The following is an 18987-nucleotide window of genomic DNA, read 5'->3' as shown; positions in this document are numbered from 1 at the left end:
GCTCTCCCACCAGAACCGTGAATCATGTATGAATCTATCCCAGATTTTTTACATGGCAATGGTTCATGAGAGCTAATTTCATAGCTAATTATTATTTATAGGCGAAGTTTGACCGTTGAGGGTGGATTTGATCCAAAATAAATAAATATCCAACTCTAGAAATATTGTCAGTAGTTAAATGTATGAAACTCGGATGTGAGCACGGCCTAGTCAGTCATATCGTCCTCCTTGTTTAAAACCACACGTCACGTTATTGATTGGATTGGATGTCACTTTTCTTGGAGTTTTTTATATTTATTTTTGTATTTTTTTTATTTAAGTTAGATGGATATATGACTCACGCATGACGAGTGTCGTTACAGTCATTAGCATCAAAATATAGCTCGTCTCTAATTTTTGCCTGATAGAATGATGTTGATATTTAGAATGGATGTCATGTCTCCATAGGTATAAGATGACAAATATGGAATTTGTATTTATAATGGTCAGGAGAACAAAATTGAACACTTATGCGGTTAAAAAAAATAGATTTTGATCAAAGAATAGTCAGCCATCCAATAATGTTCTGTATGAAATTATTGCGAAAATATTAGCATGAAAGCATATCTCCTTAGCATGATGGCAAAATAGTTCTAAGCTAGCGTAGAAAATGAGTCCTCAAGCAGCGTGATATTTTTATCTTGTTCTTGCTGGAATACATTGAACAAAATTAGTATGCGAACTAGTACTCTCGACCATTATCGCCTAGTTTCCCTTCTTTGTTGTAGATAGCAAGTTCACGGTCTTCTACCACATAAGGAGGGATGAAGAGTCCTGATTCCAAAAGATTTTATCTATGCTTCCTCTCATTATAAATAAGTGGAGAATGGAATGGAAGCTGCATAATAACTAAAACTATATCTTTGATAGTGATATATGAAGTGGTAGAAATAAGTGAACATATACTCTCAAAAACCAAAAGTACAATTTTTTTATGGATCTGTTATGATAAGGTGGCAATGTTTAACCTGTTTAATCTATTCAACAACATATTATAGGTCAAGTTATTTTACCTATTAAATAAAATAGTCGGATTCGAATTTAAATTTTTGACTTGTTTAATAAACAGGTCGAATTCAAGTTGATATACTTTTGACCTATCCTATATATGATCCGACCTGTATCTAGTCTAACTTGACTTCATCGCCACCCCTCGTTACAAAATTTATAGGGTTAAAACCAAGCAAATTAAGCATTCTCTTGCATGATATATTACGTGTACCAAATTTTTCTATTTCAAGCACAAACAAGAGAGAATGCATATGAGTATAAATTGAAGAATTAACCATTTTTGAGAGAAAAACTTGACTACAAGGAACCAACAACACCACAACTTATAATAATAAATACCTTATATGTGAGTACACAATTTTACGAATGGCAATATCAGCAACCAAACACATAAAATAGCAGAAAATTACTCTTAGATTCTTTGGAATTTATTCGTAGATCCTCGTTCCATTTACTGATCCATTTTAGTTTCACGCTCAACCATTTCACGTAATATCCAAAACTTCAATTTTATCAGCGGATCAAGTTGTATGAAAAAGGATTCACCTTCCATCATACGGATCCATTGTTGGATCATCTACGGATTGCTTAGAGATTTGTGCACATAGATGAAGGATGGAGTTTGGAGTGCTTTGAGAACTATACGGTGGATGTTCCGGTGGTAGATTCATGCATAGGAAAGTGAATCCTTCTTTCACACAAAAGAATAACCCTGATCGTTTATCAGTGCCTAGAAGTTTAATCTTTCTATAATTGCTACCTCTCCTTATTTCACATGACATCGAAGAAAACCATAGCCCTTACCACTTTCCCTCTTTTGATACCCTTTAATTTTTACTGTATAGTAAGATTTGAGCAATTTTTAGTTGATGGATTTGCCCTTTTTTTATAGGATGCGTTTGGAATTTTTAGGTAAATTTTGCGTCGGATTTAGGATGGGTTCGAATAGTAGATTTTTAAATGGATTCGGGTAAGAGCTATGGTTTTCCAATTTTCCCGATCCTAGTAAAGATTAACTGAGGGAAAATTGCTCAAGTTCGGATTGAGCTATTCGGGTCGGGTTAGGTACGTGATCCAAAATTACAAAAAAAAATGTAGGAAAATAATATCAATTAAAAATATATATAAATAATTTGGTAAATAATTTAAATACAAATAAGTTTTGTAGCTTACTAGTAGGGGTAGAGATTATATATCTTTAAAGTCTAGGGCTCAAATCCACTGACAATATATATATTTATTAAAATATATATATATATATATATATATATATATATATATATATATTATAATCGAGTTTAGCTAGAGGGGCAAATTCTTAAACCCATCCTATATTAGACTATGTAGGAAGTCCAATGTGGGCGAGACCATATATACTCAGTCAAGGTTCATCTTTTCTCGCAGCTACAAAACTTTAAATCTACTTCCTATTAAGTTCATAGTCAACTGCCATTTGTTTGAAAGATTCAACATCAATAAGATTATGAAGAGATTAACAAGCATGCATTTGTTTTCTCTACTATGATTCCATGCTTTGTGATTAATCATGTTATTACTATTTTCCTTCCAACGAGATCTTCGGCGCCTCGTGGAGGAGATATGTGTTATCTGGCGGTTTGGTCAAAGTCGCTGAGAGCAATAGGAAGGAGAATCAAGAACGGAGGGACTGGTCATATCTCTTTTCATTGAAACTAATTAGGATCTTTGGTCGGTTGGCCATGGTGATAGAAGGAGCAGGTAAAAGGAGAGTTCGAATCAGAGTTCACGCCGCCCGCCCTGAACAAATAGGAGGCGTAGCTCTAATTGTCTCTTATGACATATGCTTTGTCCGAAAAAATAACATGACACGAGGCCCTTTTGCATATGATCTAAAAAAATCATCAAATTTGAAACAATATCCACCGCACAGGAAGTTAAATTACGTGTCTAAGACTTTTGGTGGCCATAATTCTCATCATGACCTTCTATTGAGGTAACTTTGCGAAATCTATGATATTATGTCATTTGAAACTATATAATGACGTTTACGCCTCCAAATAGACCACTCAATGTAATAGTTTCTTTTTTAGAGAGAGTTTGACCGGCTGTAATTCATATCTTGTGAAGAATTAGACAAGATGGTTGAAAATAATATTGATGTAGAAGTCGAAATTTCGCTCCAGATTTTTTTAAAAAATAATTTTCCATTAATAACAATTATTTTGTGAGAGTTTTAACCTCTTTTAATTAAAAGAGGAAGAAAGAAATAGGAACCTCAACCCTACTTTCGTACTTTTCTTATTTTTTATTTCTTTTAAAAGTTTAGAGTTGAATAAATTAAAGAAATTTCTCTTTTCTATCTAACCAGATCAATATAATGCACATAGAGTGTTGTCTATGGAATTTTTGTTTAAGAAAATGTGTCCGAGAAGATTTTTTGCTTTTTCATAAAGCAAACCCTTTTTTCCTGCAAGCAAAATATAACCCACTTTTTCTACCATCTTGTGTGCAAAAAGAACAATTACAAGATTGCAACCAAGATTAAAAATGTATTGTAACTCTTGTACCAATAAAATCCATCAAGTCTGTTAACATATGTTTATGTAGCATGATAACCAACAATAACAAAAAAATAGTGGTATTATTTTTTTTGTTTTTTATTAAATAAAAATATACATTTTTTACCATTATACTATCATTTTTGGAGGAATTTCTAGAAGAGAAGTTTAAAATGATGATAGTTGCTTATAATATAAAATGATCATTATCTTTTTTTTATATATTTTTATCTCAATAACATAATTAGGAGGTGACCGAAATCATTATATTGACATTATAATAGTTATAATGCCACTCTCTTGAACTAATGCTACAACATCATTATTTTAAACTACGGTCTCGCGTATCCTCCTCCCGCCATGCCAAACTCGGCATTTGTTGTTTGTGAAAATGCCAAGCTTGGGGCCCCGCTGCGGATGCTCTTTTTTTAACGTCACCGAGGTCGGCCCCACCCACTTGCCGCACCCTGCGTCGTGCGTGTTCCCACCTTCCACCCAAGTTCCAGCACAGCCGTTCAACGGTTCCTTCCCTCCCCACCGCCTTTTTTTTTTTTTTTTTTTTTTTTTTGCGCGCTGCTAAGACGATAGAAGAGAGAGAGAGAGAGAGAGTGAGGAGGACCTCCTCCTACAGATAGATAAATTTTACTCATACCTTCATTGGATTCTTTTCCACTGAAGAATATTCGATACGAATAGATAAATTTTACTCATACTTTCTCCATCCGCAAGGAGCCCCACCAACATGACAGCTCTTTCCACATGTGAGTATGTCACACCAGCACTACCTAAATACCGGCAGACCAGATGGCTACTCCACCGAATAAACTAGGCAGAGAGCATCCGATCCCCGCATTTAATTGACGCACGTGCATTTCGAATCTGGATTATTCTGATTAAATTTTAGTCATGCTCCAACCGTGCTACCATCTCGTTAGTACAGCCGTTCCCTTCTTCCGTTTCAATCACCAAACGTCCACCTTTTTTTTCTTTTTATGGTGAGCCGAATCAATTAATAAATACGAGTATAGATACGAAGGATTAATTAATAAGAGTATATGAGATACGAAGCCCAAGTGGAAACCCAAGAGAGTCCCCATACCAGATGGCGTGGGATGATTGAAAGATCTCGTGGGGCCCATAAGATATGCGGTAGAATTGTCGGAGTTGGGTATTGAAGCTGGGCTGCGAAGGAAACCGTTACACGGACGCAACCAGAAGGAAACCGGTCTTGAGACAGCCGGTCACGCCAAACGCCGCCACCTCTCCCTCGCGCTTCCTCCACCTCTCCTTGCCCACATTTTTTTACCCCTCTCTCTCTCTCCGCCTAGATTAGAAGACGACAAAGGGCCGATCTTTTTCTCTGGTTGGGATTCAAATTCTAGAGGCGGGAGGGGGAATTCGATTTGGAGCTCGCCCCTGTTTGATTTCGACCTCGCGGGTGATCTCTCGCCTTTTGTGTCGCCGGATTCCTTCCTCTCTCTCTGTCTCTCTCTCTCTCCCCCCCTGTCTCTGGAAAAGGCGAAGAGAAGATATCTAGAGAAAGATCGGAAGATATAAGAAGTGGGATAGAAGGGAAAGAAGGGGAGGGGCATGGAGTCGATGACGCGGGTGTCGGACAACGCTAAAGGTCTGATTTTGGCCGTGGTGTCGAGCGCGTTCATCGGCGCCAGCTTCATTTTGAAGAAGAAGGGGCTCAAGCGCGCCGGCAGATTCGGCATCTCTGCTGGTCAGAAACCCTAGATCTCGTGCTCCTATTTTTATGATTTGGGGATAGAAGAATATATTCAATGGGGAAAAAAAAATCTAAACTCTATGTGTTTAATGCCTATTGAGTATTATAATATAGATTTCAAGCTTGCTTGATGGCTTATTGTTCCTCATATTTAATGTTGCTCTTGGAAGAAATTTATAAAGCTTGCAATATAATCTAAAATTTATACATTGATTTCCCTATGCTCTTACCGTTTAATATGAAAAATCCAGATCTTTGTGGAGATTTGAGACTAATCTTGCAAAAGGAATTGGCTCTGGAGATTAGAAGTCCTTGGAAACAATTTCAATTCTTTATAGCTAATGCCTATGATCAATTCAGTCCAGCAATGTTTGAGGTTTTCATTTTAGCTACTCTTCTTAATGTAATACCAAACCCTAGTAAGTAATCTTGATTTTAACTAAGTGGCTAGTGATTTAGATATGAAAACGTTGATATTTTGATGGTGTTACTTTATTGTTCTCAAACATATTTTAACTATGTGGCTAGTGATTTGGATATGAAAACTTTGATATTTCGATGTAGTAACTTTATCATCATCAAACGTATAGACATGATTCATGGTAATGTCTGCTTGATTAATACCTCTCTTACTCAAACATCTTCAAGCTAACAATTGGAGCTAGAATGATCTAATAATTAAGAATCAAACACTGTCTTAAGTGCCTATCTATACCAATCAACTGCTATCTGCATGTATCTTTGAATTTGTCATTGCCTTCCTTCTCTTTCTCTCATCTCTTTTTTAACAATCTCCGGTTGGAAATCCCTCATTACATTAGAACTACACCTCAACAGCGAACGACTTATGCCATTCTCCTTGCATGTGCCTTCAACCATGTCACAAATAAGAGAGTCCTCGTTAAGGTTAAGGAAAGAACCATTTTCCCATTTCATAACTGTCTCTAGTATCATAGCACATACTTTCTTGTTGAAATATTGGCTCCTTGACTCCATATTTCCAGCCTCTGCTCCCACTGACCCTCCAAGAAAAAGGTACCTCCACATGTCTCAAATTTTCATAACTGTATAGACAGTCTCATCTCTCATAAACACTCTTGTTTTAATCCTTTCTCTGGCAGGGAGAGCATGAAGAGAAATTAAATAAAATAATAAAAAATATTTGAAACCGATTGGGATCATAATAGTTAATACTTCCTCTTATATGCATCAAATGTGCTTAACTCTAAATATTCAAAACATGCAAAATGTTGGTTATTGATGAAAAGAACCAACCTTAACTGGCTATTGATGAAGGGCAAACTCATCTCCATTCTCTTCATTTCCATGCTTTCAAGCAAATCTCATTGGAAAAGACCAGTGCAACTTTTTATTCTCTATCCGGAGTATATGTATCATGCAATGTTTTTGTGGAGAGATTCCATGATCTTGATTTTCTTTTTCTTTTTCTTTTTAAATTATGCCATGCCTCATAATTCATCTTTTGCCTTAGTGACAAGCCAAAACCATTCTCGCAAATGTCTTTCTACTTTATAGGATGTTACCCACTTTATGTTCCATAGATATTACTGCCCTTTTTTGCTCTCTTTTGCAAATTTTAAGGGAAAAGACAAAGATTTAGCTGAAGAAGAAATGTTAAGAAAGTGGATCCTATCAACGTTAGAAAATGGAAAAGGAGAGAGGGTATCATGATAAAGAAGGTGTTCAAGAAAATTGATCCTATCAACAATAGGCACCTTCCAAACTTTATATTGAATTATGTGCATATAGCTGGAAAAGCTGCATCTTTGGTTTGCATAATAGGTGGAAGAAAACCAGAGAGGCCAACAGAAAAAAAATGGGACAAAGAGTTAGGAGTGCAAGGCACCTAGGCTGTGGTTTATCTTCCAATTCTTATGTGCCACAGTCCTAAGGGGAAATAGTCAATGAAATAAGATATTCACATAAAAATGAAATATTAAAGGTGCCATATGTTACAAGCACTTTTAGAAACCAAAATTTTGAAAGTAATCAAAGCTAGATTCATTTCTTTTTCCTCAACAAGAAACCAGCTGCAAATCATAATCTCTCGAAAGAAAAGTTTCTTAACTGGGTAGGCTTTAGTTGTTGTATCTGATAACTTGGAAGTTATTAATTTCTTGTTATTGGAACTTTATACATTCTTTGTGACTACCAAATTCTCACCCTGTTTGTACCTTATCTTTTCTGAGGAAAGGTCAGTGCCTAAATGGTGAACCTGATTCTTCATTACTTATTGTCCATATCATCCTAAACCATTCTCCCTTGCTCTTCAAGTTGGAAACTTCCAATCCTTATTTTCTTTCATTGTGGCTTACATACTCTCATGAGGTTGAGGTGGTGTGAGGATACAATTGCCTTACGTGTTCTTTATAAGCTTCAAATTTTGGGTTGGTGTCAGAGAAAAACTGCCACATCTTTGTTTCCATCTTATTGTTTAGTGCTGCAGGAGTAAGCGAATTTTATCTAGGTAAACATCATGTCTTGCTAGAAAATACCAAATTGATGTTCTCCTTTCATTTGTTGTCTTTTATTTACTTTCTTTGGCTTAGAATCATCATGAACTTTGAAAAAAAAAATGCAATACATTGGGTTATTTCCATCTAGTAACTTGCTGGTTTTCAAAATCTTTTGATCTTCTATGTGATTCTTCTAGCAAGACTTCATTTCTTTCCCATACGTTTTGAACTTTATTTTCTAATTATTGCCTTATTCCTTTTATACTGTAGGTTTTGGAGGGTATGCATACCTATTAGAGCCTTTGTGGTGGGCTGGCATGCTAACAAGTAAGCTATTTGTAGATTTTGAGTCATAACTTATTATATTCACATGTTTTTTTTTAAAAAAAAAATATTGGTAGTCAGAGGGGCAAAATCTCTTTGTCTGAAGTCAAGTTTCTTTACAACCAGTGATGATAGGAGAGGTGGCAAATTTTGTGGCTTATGTTTTTGCCCCTGCAGTTCTTGTAACTCCTCTTGGTGCATTGAGTATTATTGTCAGGTAAAACTAAAAAAAACACTTTTCTGTGTTAAATATATCTAATTGGGTCCTACTGATTTTGAGAATTTATATTTTTGATGATGGGCCAAATAGTGCTGTTTTGGCACACTTCATGCTGAAAGAACGATTACAGAAACTAGGTGTTTTGGGGTGTGTATCCTGTATCGTCGGTTCAGTTGTTATCGTAATTCACGCACCTCAGGAGCATTCTCTGAGTTCTGTAGAAGAAATTTGGAATCTGGCTACTCAACCTGGTATCATGGACAATGATTCTCATTTTTCTTCACTATACTGTTTGTCAAATACCTAGGCAGTTCTGTAATGTGATTAATTTCTTTTCTTGCATTTGTCCTGTCTGCAGCATTTTTAATTTACTCTGGAGCTGCATTATCAATTGTATTGGCATTGGTATTACACTTTGAACCTCGTTATGGACACACCAACATATTAGTTTACCTTGGCATCTGCTCCCTAACGGGCTCACTGACGGTACATTGTTTCTCCTTGAGCTGATTATTGGGAATCACATGCACTCAGTTATCAGAATTTTCAGTACCCATAAATGTGGTAAAAATTTTCTTCTTATCTTGTTCTATTCTCAAGCTCCATTTCTTTTTGCTTGATGGGGTGCACAGGTTGTTAGCATCAAGGCCATTGGAATTGCAATAAAACTTACATTGGAGGGAATAAGTCAGATTGCTTATCCACAGACATGGCTATTTGTCATAGTTGCCGTCGTTTGTGTCATCGCTCAATTGAACTACTTGAACAAGGTTTCTACAATGTGCATTTTGTTGGATCTTGTTATTCATATTTGATGTCTGCGTTAGTCTAAGGTCTCTGTAGGTGATTATCCTTTGATTTATTTATTTTTGTTTGTCTCGTTCTGTTCATATTTGCAGAGGTTATCTCTGGTTGCTTGAATCCAGGTTTGCAGTATATAACAATTAGAATATGACTACTTATAATTGCTTCATATCATGCCAGATGATGGTCCTTTATTAATGACATTCAGTCAAGGGCGATATCTGCAGACTTTTATTTTCAAAATTAATTTGTTTTATCATGGAAGGCTCTACATGATACCATAAAGTATTATTACTTCTTACTTGCTTTAGTTCTAGTTTCTCAAAAAAAAAAAAAAAATAATCTATGACCTGCTTTATATATACTCATGGCTGAAATCAGTTTTACCGGCAACTCTCTCTCTACATGTTGTCTATACTCTATCTTTTTTTTTTCTTCTTAAGAAAAATAACCCTGTGTCCTGGGTGAGTGTTTAGCATGGATTATTTAAATAAAAAGAGGATTAAAAAGAGAAAAAATAAATATAACAATAGCAAAGAAAGCCCATTAGGTTATTAGTGGGAGATCTTAACAAACATGAACCTAGGTCACCGAAAGCCCATATGATCCGGTGTTAAAGAACATTTTGTGACAGCTGGAAGTGGGTTAAAGAGTTGACAACAGGACTTTCTTGGGTATCACAAGCTAGATTTACAGTACGATCCTAAGCCAAATTGCTTTCTTTAAATATATTGAACCACCATATAGATTTAATGTCAGCAATCCGAATTTCTGAACCAGTTAGCGAAGCTTTGATTCAGATTTTGAGTGTTAGATTCCAAAATGATAGAAGAAAAGCCTCCTTGGATGCAAAGTTCCAAACATCAAGAAGGGCACTTTTTTCATTGGAAATATTGGATTCAAACCCATGAAAGGATGTAAAAGTTAATCTGCCTATGGTGTTCCTTATAACACCGCCATCACCAGACATACGCTACCTCTACATGCACCTTCACAATTCAGTTCCGCAACATGAAGAGGTGGATTTGATGAATTTAGTTTGAAGTGCCTCAACGTTTCTGGATTTGAGATTAGTGACGTCAATTCAGCAAGAACTGACCTATCAAAATTGTTTGTAGGGCCACCTCCAATCTTGAAAGCAATAAAACTATCTCGAACCCACGACTTAACAGCATTTGGAACTTAAATCTGTAACTTTCTTGAGTTTTCATTATCCTTGTTTGAGAGATATGCAATTTCCTCTTTGTAGAAACCAATTTACAAGTATGAGAAAAGCGGCAAGCTGCAGGAGATATTAGTTTTTTAGCAGGCTCTAAACCTTGCTATCTATGGTTGTGATTTCGATTATGAAAGTAGTTGAATCATTCCTCTGTCGAGAATTGCTAAATTTGATGTAATATCCACATGCAACTGATTTATTTTTGCTTGTTATCTCGACTGTAACGTGTTTACAATATTTTCACCTTCCATAGTAATAACTTCTATTATCTTGTAGAAAAATGGTAAATTTATAAGATGTGCAATTGGACTGTCATATTAGAACGGAGAAAAATCTTGTTCTTATATTTCTTATTTGAACTTCTCATGATGTTAAGGCCATCATTATTGAAACCATGACCCTAAATAAGCTTAAAACTAAGTGTATACATATGCATATCACCTTTTTAGCTTTTACTGGTGACTCATAATGTTCATAACTTTCAGTTCTGTTACCTTTTACTTACAACATACACGCAAACACTTGTATGCATATACACATTCACATATGCATACACTCATGATATATTCCCTTACTTGAGCTTCTTCATAAATGGTTCTCAACTCAGCACCAGCCCATCACCTTTATCTGGTCATGAGACTGATGTATCATTCATGTTTTGACTTATACATCACTCTATGTTTCATATTTATTTGCATTTTCAAACTTCAACTTCCTTGTGTTTACTTTTATCTCAGTCGCTGCCTATTGCCATTTGGTGTAAGTATGATTTACTATAAAGCAAATAAAAATATACTTACAATTCCTATCCATCCTTTTCCTCTTTTCTTTTAAAGAGAAACCATTTTTTTCATTTTGTAAATTGGTTCCTAATTCCTTTCTGATCAGAAATACATTTTTTACTCACATTTTTCCTACTACTTTTCCTTCTTTGGTAATTCTGACATATGATGAGTTCCTTGGTCTCTCCAATTGTACTTACAAAATCAATTCACGGTCACTTTATTCCCAGCAATACTACTACTTCTTGGTCTTTCCAGATATATGACTACTGAAATCCATATCTTAGTTATTCTTAATGTCCTTGATTAATAAGTGCCATTGCATCTATATTGGATTGGCATTTATTTTAAAACTTCACCTCTGTGTGTACAACTTGCACAATGTTCTCTCTTTGATCTATTCATTTTTTTTTTTCAAATTTTTCAGTCAAAATATATTATGCCCTATCTGACCTTTATTCCACATGGCCTAATATCATTTCTAATGTCTTAACTATGCTACCTTCAAAGCCTCTTAATTTTATTTCTATTTCCTTCCTTGTACTCTACTACTTTGAATTCTTACTTTGTCCTGGGAAATACAAACTTTATTTCCACCTTCCTTTTTTTCTGCATGTTTTCTCTTTAATTCCCAGCATTATTACCGGTGTGACTAGTTGGTATTGTTCAACAAATTTTCCCTCTCTTTTTTTATTAAGACTCTTTCGATGCCTTTATAAAAATGATCCCAGAACATCACTGCAGCATGTTTTTCCATCAATTGCCATTCAATTAATTACTAAAGCATCAGCACCACTCCATAACTAAAAATCTTGCAGCTATTTTGTGCATCTTTCTGTTTCTTCCATCCAGTTGTTTTCCACAAATATACGCGGATTCGGGTTGCCTAAGTAGAAGGCATGGAACTATTGATTCCCTTGCGATCTTGTCTTCCTACTTACTATAGAAGGATCAACGCAAGGATCAGGCTGACTCGCGGAAATAGGAAAAAGCATCAGCACCACTCCATAACTAAAAATCTTGCAGCTATTTTGTTCATCTTTCTGTTTCTTCCATCCAGTTGTTTTCCACAAATATGCCTGCATGATGAAGCATGTAAGGTTGGGTGCATTGTATATTTGATTAAAGTATTTCAAGAGTTCTATATAAGCTCTCATGCCACATGCTGTGTTGCTGAGGGCAATTGCTAGAGCTGTATGAACTTTGTAGCTTTAATGAGTCCACACTAGTTCATTGCCCTAGGGTATTAATTCTCTGACTGTACATTAGCATATCAGAATCCCTTTTGGTGCATATGTTGGTTTGACTGACACTTCTGATGTCCAGAACCTGGAGTGCTGCTTGTTCTTAACATAATGAATTTTAACTTTCCATGATGTAATTGAGCTCGTGTGTCTTCATGAGGTACATAAATCTACAACCATGTTGGTTACATTTTGAAATTAGAGTTTTGGCTCCACTTTTTTTCTACAAAAACAATTAACATGCATTAAATCTGTTTATAAATGCTGGGCGCCGTCACAAACCACAAGGATGCTACATGGACAGAGAGGTGATCTTTCTCTTTTTCCCAAAAGATGGATTAATTATAGTTATATTTGTCGATGACATGTGGTTAAAGGAATAATCAGTTAAGCAATGAAGTGGTATGTACTAGCAATGTAGCGTTACTGCACTTCAAAGGAGCTGTTAACAATATTTTGGCAATCTTTCTTTATCAGATTCTGCCTAGCTTGCCATGGATAGGAATCACCCTGTTTCAAATGGAATAGATCGGTTATGTTCTTGGAATGCATGCTTGACGAAAATACGTCCATTGCTCGTTAGATGGCATACCTGTTGTTTGCAACGATGGTTTATGCAGATTTATCAGTGCGAGGATCAGCATCTTTTACAATCTAATGAATTTTACCTGTTACCTCCCTCAGGCACTCGATACCTTCAATACAGCAATTGTCTCCCCAATTTACTATGTCATGTTTACTACTCTCACAATAGTGGCAAGTGCGATAATGTTCAAGGTATGCTTTGAATAATGTTGGATGTACATTTGTATCGAAATGCTTTGGTTAAGTCTTGTTTCTTATCCTTTTCTTAATGGCTACAGGATTGGTCTGGTCAAAATGTAAGCAATATAGCTTCTGAATTGTGCGGGTTTATAACAGTTCTTTCCGGGACAGTCTTATTGCACACAGCCAGAGAGCAGGAAATGGCTCCTACAGCAGGTATGGACAGAATGAGTATTGCAATAGCATTAAGATGCAGAACTGATTTTATGGAACCAGTTTTGAATGGTGCTTCTAAAATCTTTAGAAGGACTAGGATCAGGGTTTGTGTCCTCTCTCTTGCCCTACTTTTTGTTTCTTTTTTTCCCCTTTAACTACAAAATGGAGCCACAAACCTGCTTAGTTATGAAATAGTAGCTAGTTGCCCCAAGTCTGGGACTACTTTCTCATTTTTTGACTAAAACTCTTATCCACATGGCCTGTCTTATGATTTCACTTATCTGGATGGAACACTCCCTTGTAATTACCTTGTCAGTCTTCAGAAAAGTATGCCCTAACTAGACAACAATCCTGTTCTCATAAATGTTACACCTCTTTCAGAGCTAGTCAAATCTTTTTTATCACTTCTATAGAGTTTGTTGTGCATCTCTAGAATTCAAGTCACCCTCCTTGCTGCAATATCTCTGAACTTAATTGTCCATAGAAACCAACATTTAACAGCTGAAAGTTCTAGCTCATCCTCCTTGAAATATTTCAGAAAGCTTTTATATGCTCTGATTAAATAATGTCCGAAAACTTGTACCTCTCCAATGCAACTAGCTAAAACTAAACACATCATTCATAGTTTGTAGTATAGGCCGCTGGAGGCACGATTCCAGGAATGCTTATTTGCATATTTTACAAAGAGATTATGATTTTTTACTCTACATGTTTTATTCTAATGCATTGCCTTTTGGCTACTGGACACAGCTTCCATATCTTGGTACATTAATAGAGGATCTGCTGATACGTTGAAGAGTGTTGAGGAGGACCATTTTGTGATGTTACTAAGTTCAGATTCTCCAGATTACGTCAAGTGATCTTGTATCAAAGAAGTCTACATGGGCCATGTTCTTGTAGGCGCCTGGTGAAAACAGAGGGGCTACAGTCGTTCCATTCGGCACTTTATTCTATTCTTTCATGGAGCTGAAGTTGAGATGAGTTAATTTTTTTGCAGTTTTTACATTTGAAGCAGGCAAGTTTGGATACCGTCGTTGCAGAGGGTACGGCATAGCCAGCCAGCCAGTGAATAATTTGTTTGGCAATTTTGCAAGGCATGTTTTCTTTGTACATAGTTGTTCGCAAGTTAGACTGTTGTGGTGAAATACTGTGGTTCATAAATTCAGAAATGCCCATCAATTTCGCACTTTCATCGAGCCACTCAGGCAGGCCATATAATTGTAGCATCTCAGATTGCTCGAGAGGAATCAATCTCGTTCCATTAGATTGTAAGTCCCTGTCCTAGTTGTGCCCAGAGACATGCTAAATAGCTATATTAGCAACTCTTCTTTCTGAAAATGATCAGGATGCAATCATTTTTAGGTGGTTTGAGCTTCCAGGACAAAAAAGAAAAAAAAGGCAGAAAAGAGAGATTACTGAGATGCAATCATTTTAAGGTAGAATGGTGGGTTGTATGTCTTAAGGTGAATTATTTTTCGTAGGACAGGTTATTAGCTGCATGTAAAAAAATTTTGCTCTGCTGTGATTTTGTATTCCTCATGTACTCTGAGGGCCTATTTGATTCCCAACAATTTAACCAAAGTATCCGAATAGCATTATTTAGAAAAGGAATCTATTCCTCCCTTAAGGAAAGCTATTTGATCTCTTGAAAGCTAGTATGGAAGGGGCTTTTTTATGCGAGATATGTTTTATAGGCTGGTTGCATCATTCTGGAGGAGGACTCGTCTCGTTGATCGCGCGTCTTTGAGAGGAGGGGTGGGAGGAAGTGGAGTACCCGCTTCTGGGCAATATGTGACGGATGTTACGGAAGTGTTGGGCTATCAAGTTGCTGACTGGATCGTCTCGTTTGCTGGACTTAGCAATTCTCATTTCCTTCTGCTTTGTCTAGTTTTTTTGCTTCCGATGTAGCTGGTTGTGGTCATATTAGAGCAATATGAACAGTTGATTCACCAAAAAAAAAAAAAAAAAAAGGCCGATAAATGAAAGCTACGAGTTCGCAATTGGATAAAGGAAGAGAATCTTGCCTACGAAAACAACAAAATAGCTAAAGAAGATGATAACACCCTTAACAGGAATAGCCAGATAGCTCTAATCCATAGACCCAAATCTTTAATGTTTAAACAGTACATAACCTCAAGCGGTGCGCCACTGGCTACCTAATTTTTTGTTTTGTAATCATTGTCATCACATTAGTGTCATATGGGCCTGTTCAAGCCCGGCTTTTTTGTTTTTTTTTTAAAATTTTAGCAGCTCGATAGATTATATTGTTCTAGAACATAGAATAGTCTCGTAGGCTCTAGAGTACATCGAAAATTATTATAAATAAAAAGGAAGGTGCAGAGAAAGTAAGATGGTCTCGTAGTTCTAACGCTACCATTGGGCAACCAAAAAAAAGATGACCATCAGTTGCTGGTACTTTTTTTTTTTTATATATCTGTGTCCCAGGGCCCCACCCAAATGTCACATGCGTGACTTTTCTCCTTCCGATCGCCTCGCAAAGCGAAGGCCAAGGACTTCCGCACCGAAAATATCAGAGGGCGAGGCAGGCTATTATTTTCCCCTTTTCACTTTTTGGGTTGATTAATAAACCTTTTGAGATCGGATATAGATATAATCAAATCCAAATAAAATTGCTATAGAATCTGTTTGTATATTTCTGCATGATTGGACTAAAATTTTTTGAGGAATCGGATCTGATCCAACATCGACATGCAGGGATTGTGTCTGATCTCACGAATAAGATCCTAAATCTATACTACCATTCAACTGAGAGTAAATTTCTTTTTATTTACTTATAATTGCTTCATGAGGATGTATCAGTTTTAAGCTTCCGATCGGATCGAAGTAAAGAAAATTAAATGACCGCGTCTCTATTTCAAAACCACAAACACAAATCCCAAACCGAATCCAGATCTGGAATCGTCCAAAATCCAAACCCTAAATTCAATCTTTATGGTAATTGGAGCGATTTTTGAGCATCGAAACCCTAATTTCCACTTTCACAGCAATGAAGGCATGGAAATCTCCAAAACAGCAATATTTAACCGCTCAATCGAAGAAAGGAAGGGGAAAACACGATCCTCTTGTAAAAGGATAACTTTATTACCGTTGGTACTCAGGTAAAAAAGAGTCTTACAGATAAAGCTCTCTTCCCCCACAAGCAGACACGATAAACCATAAAATACAAGAGAGGTAAAAAAAGATAGGGCGGCGAAAGAAGAAAACACCACCAAAACACACAGATCATGACATAAGAACTCCAAGACATCAAAGATAAGATGACGACATCAAACGCGATCCAACGAAGAAGGGGAACGACGACGAACCGATCAGCAGATTATTTCAACTGGCACGATGAGCAGAAGGGGTGAGGGGGATTTAGGGGGAGATCGATGGATCGATCTAAGCGAGCTGGCCGCAGTCGGCGATGGTGACGGGCTTGGAGGTCCTCCCGCTCTGGGATCCGACCTTCTCGATGGCCCTGACGACCTCCAGCCCCTCCACCACCTGCCCGAAGACGACGTGCTTCCCGTCGAGCCACGAGGTGGTGGCGGTGCAGATGAAGAACTGGGACCCGTTCGTGTTGCGCCCCGCGTTTGCCATCGACAGCACCCCGGGCCCGGTGTGCTTCTTAACGAAGTTCTCGTCCTCGAACTTCGACCCGTAGATCGACTCCCCGCCGGTGCCGTTCCCGGCGGTGAAGTCGCCGCCCTGGCACATGAACCCCGGGATCACCCTGTGGAACGACGACCCCTTGTAGTGCAGCGGCTTGCCGGACCTCCCGGTGCCCTTCTCGCCAGTGCACAGCGCCCGGAAGTTCTCCGCCGTGCGGGGGACCACGTCCGCAAACAGCTCCATCACGATCCGGCCGGCCGGCACACCGCCGACCGCCATGTCGAAGAAGACCTTAGGGTTCTGAGCCATCGCCGATCGATCAGAAAGAAATCTGGGGTTAGGGTTTCAAGGGTTCCGAGGGCTTCTCTCCGGCGCTGGCGTGATCCAGAATGGCAAGGTTTTGGGTGGTTATATAGAGGAGGCATTCGTCCATGGATGAAGCTGGACCGTTGGTTCAAACACGTGGCGCGTCTGGAAGCGTAAAAGGGTTGGAGAGATTAACCAGGGGTTAGGGTTGGGGGTTAAGAGGAGGCGAGGGGAAGGTGTGGGTGGGATCTGCGGCTGCCACTTGTTGCGATATTCTCGGGAAGGGACAGGCGGACGGCACGTGAGCGCCCGGGGAATTAAAATATTAAATCATCGACTTCCTCAGTTGCTACGCCTAAGAGCAACCTCATAACGATTTGTAGAACACCATAGCTAGAAATGGCATCTAGTAACAAAATTTGGGCTGTAAACATATGTGAACCAATACGTTTAGAACTTTGGATATTTGATAAGATCCAAACCCACTTGAAAATGATAAATTTTGTCTAGATAAAAAATGTTCATATCTATATTGTTATTACTATTATTTATTATCGTTATTATTATTATTATTGTTATATAAAGTCATGAATAAAATTTGTTTAAGAAAAATCTAAATCTTTGAATTTGTTTGACAAAATCCTGTAAATCTAAACTTGGAGGAATCCATAATATAAATAAAGTTTAAAAAAATTGGTTAAAATTGTCAACATCTTTTTTTTTTGGTAAAATTGTCAGCATCTTTAGGGCCCTACAAATATTTATTGTAGAGATTGAAAAGAGGTCTTTCGGATGGTTTAATCACCAACTTTTTTGTATTTTTGTGAAAGTTTATAAGGCAAAATAATTTATCAATAAAAAAAAGGGGGGCAAACGAAAAATTATAGCCCTACTGGCATGTATACTTGTTTTAATAATCCATTAAAGAGAATGTGAATATTGGATGTGGGAATAAAATTTAAATATAAATCCAAACATGATCTATCTTACTGGAATTGGGTTAGACTTTACATGGATCCCAACCAAATTCAACACATTTATGCTCTTGCTTAAAGGTTAGGAATTAAGTGCACTTGGATAGGCAACAAAAAGTATAGGATAGAATTCAAATGGAGCCATGATTTGTGGGCACTTCGTACTTTTATGCTGTCCATCTACACTGTGCAATTGGATAAGGGCGATACTAAAATTGGTTTATAAAACTTGTAACAAGGTGTGTTGAAAAGAATTTTTTTATGACAGTTATGGGGCACAACGCATTATCTGCTTTTTCCTAATCATAAATGCTATTGCTTGCTTATTTTATGGGTGGGTGGTAGCAACCTTGATACTGCAAAAAAAAAAAAAAAAAAAAAAATTACGAATGGCATGTACCTTCCATTTCGACTTTAAAGGGCACAATTTTGATCGGCTTCATAAATAACCTTTATTTCCCTTAAAAACTAGGTGCATGCTTAATGGATTTTGGGATTTAGACAATAATGCAAATGTAAAATCTACAATGTATATCTAAAACAAGTTTCAAGGTCTTTTTATGTGCTGCACTCAGGCATGCAGTAGAAATTTGTGGCAAAAATAAAATTTCAACTATATGTCATATGCAAATCTTATCTAATCATAAATGTAACAAAAGCCTTTGGACCGTGTAAATCTAACTTTCAATCAAAGCCATCCATCCATATTACTTTTTCCTCCA

At 37.1% G+C, this 18987-nt stretch overlaps 2 protein-coding genes across 2 annotated transcripts; one reads left to right on the top strand and one right to left on the bottom strand.

Moving 5' to 3' along the window:
• Positions 1 to 4750: 4750 nt before the first annotated feature.
• On the top strand, positions 4751 to 14562 carry LOC103714065 (putative magnesium transporter NIPA6). Its single transcript, XM_008801199.6, has 9 exons — positions 4751 to 5313; positions 8067 to 8123; positions 8247 to 8337; positions 8431 to 8591; positions 8699 to 8826; positions 8973 to 9110; positions 13074 to 13166; positions 13253 to 13370; positions 14121 to 14562. Exons 1-9 carry the CDS (start codon positions 5178 to 5180, stop codon positions 14228 to 14230), a joined length of 1032 nt encoding a protein of 343 aa, XP_008799421.3. The 5' UTR covers positions 4751 to 5177; the 3' UTR covers positions 14231 to 14562.
• Positions 14563 to 16453: 1891 nt separating this feature from the next.
• LOC103714064 (peptidyl-prolyl cis-trans isomerase) lies at positions 16454 to 18535 on the bottom strand. Its single transcript, XM_008801198.6, has one exon. The coding sequence runs from the start codon at positions 17292 to 17294 to the stop codon at positions 16773 to 16775; it is 522 nt and encodes a 173-aa protein (XP_008799420.1). The 5' UTR covers positions 17295 to 18535; the 3' UTR covers positions 16454 to 16772.
• Between the last annotated feature and the right edge of the window lie 452 nt (positions 18536 to 18987).

This window comes from Phoenix dactylifera, chromosome 10 (assembly GCF_051530095.1).
Source record: "Phoenix dactylifera cultivar Ajwa chromosome 10, Ajwa_hap1_PhDact_Kaust_v1.1, whole genome shotgun sequence".
Lineage (NCBI taxonomy): Eukaryota > Viridiplantae > Streptophyta > Magnoliopsida > Arecales > Arecaceae > Phoenix > Phoenix dactylifera.
Note: the sequence above shows the minus strand (reverse complement) of the source record. Positions and strands in the feature narration are given on the sequence as shown.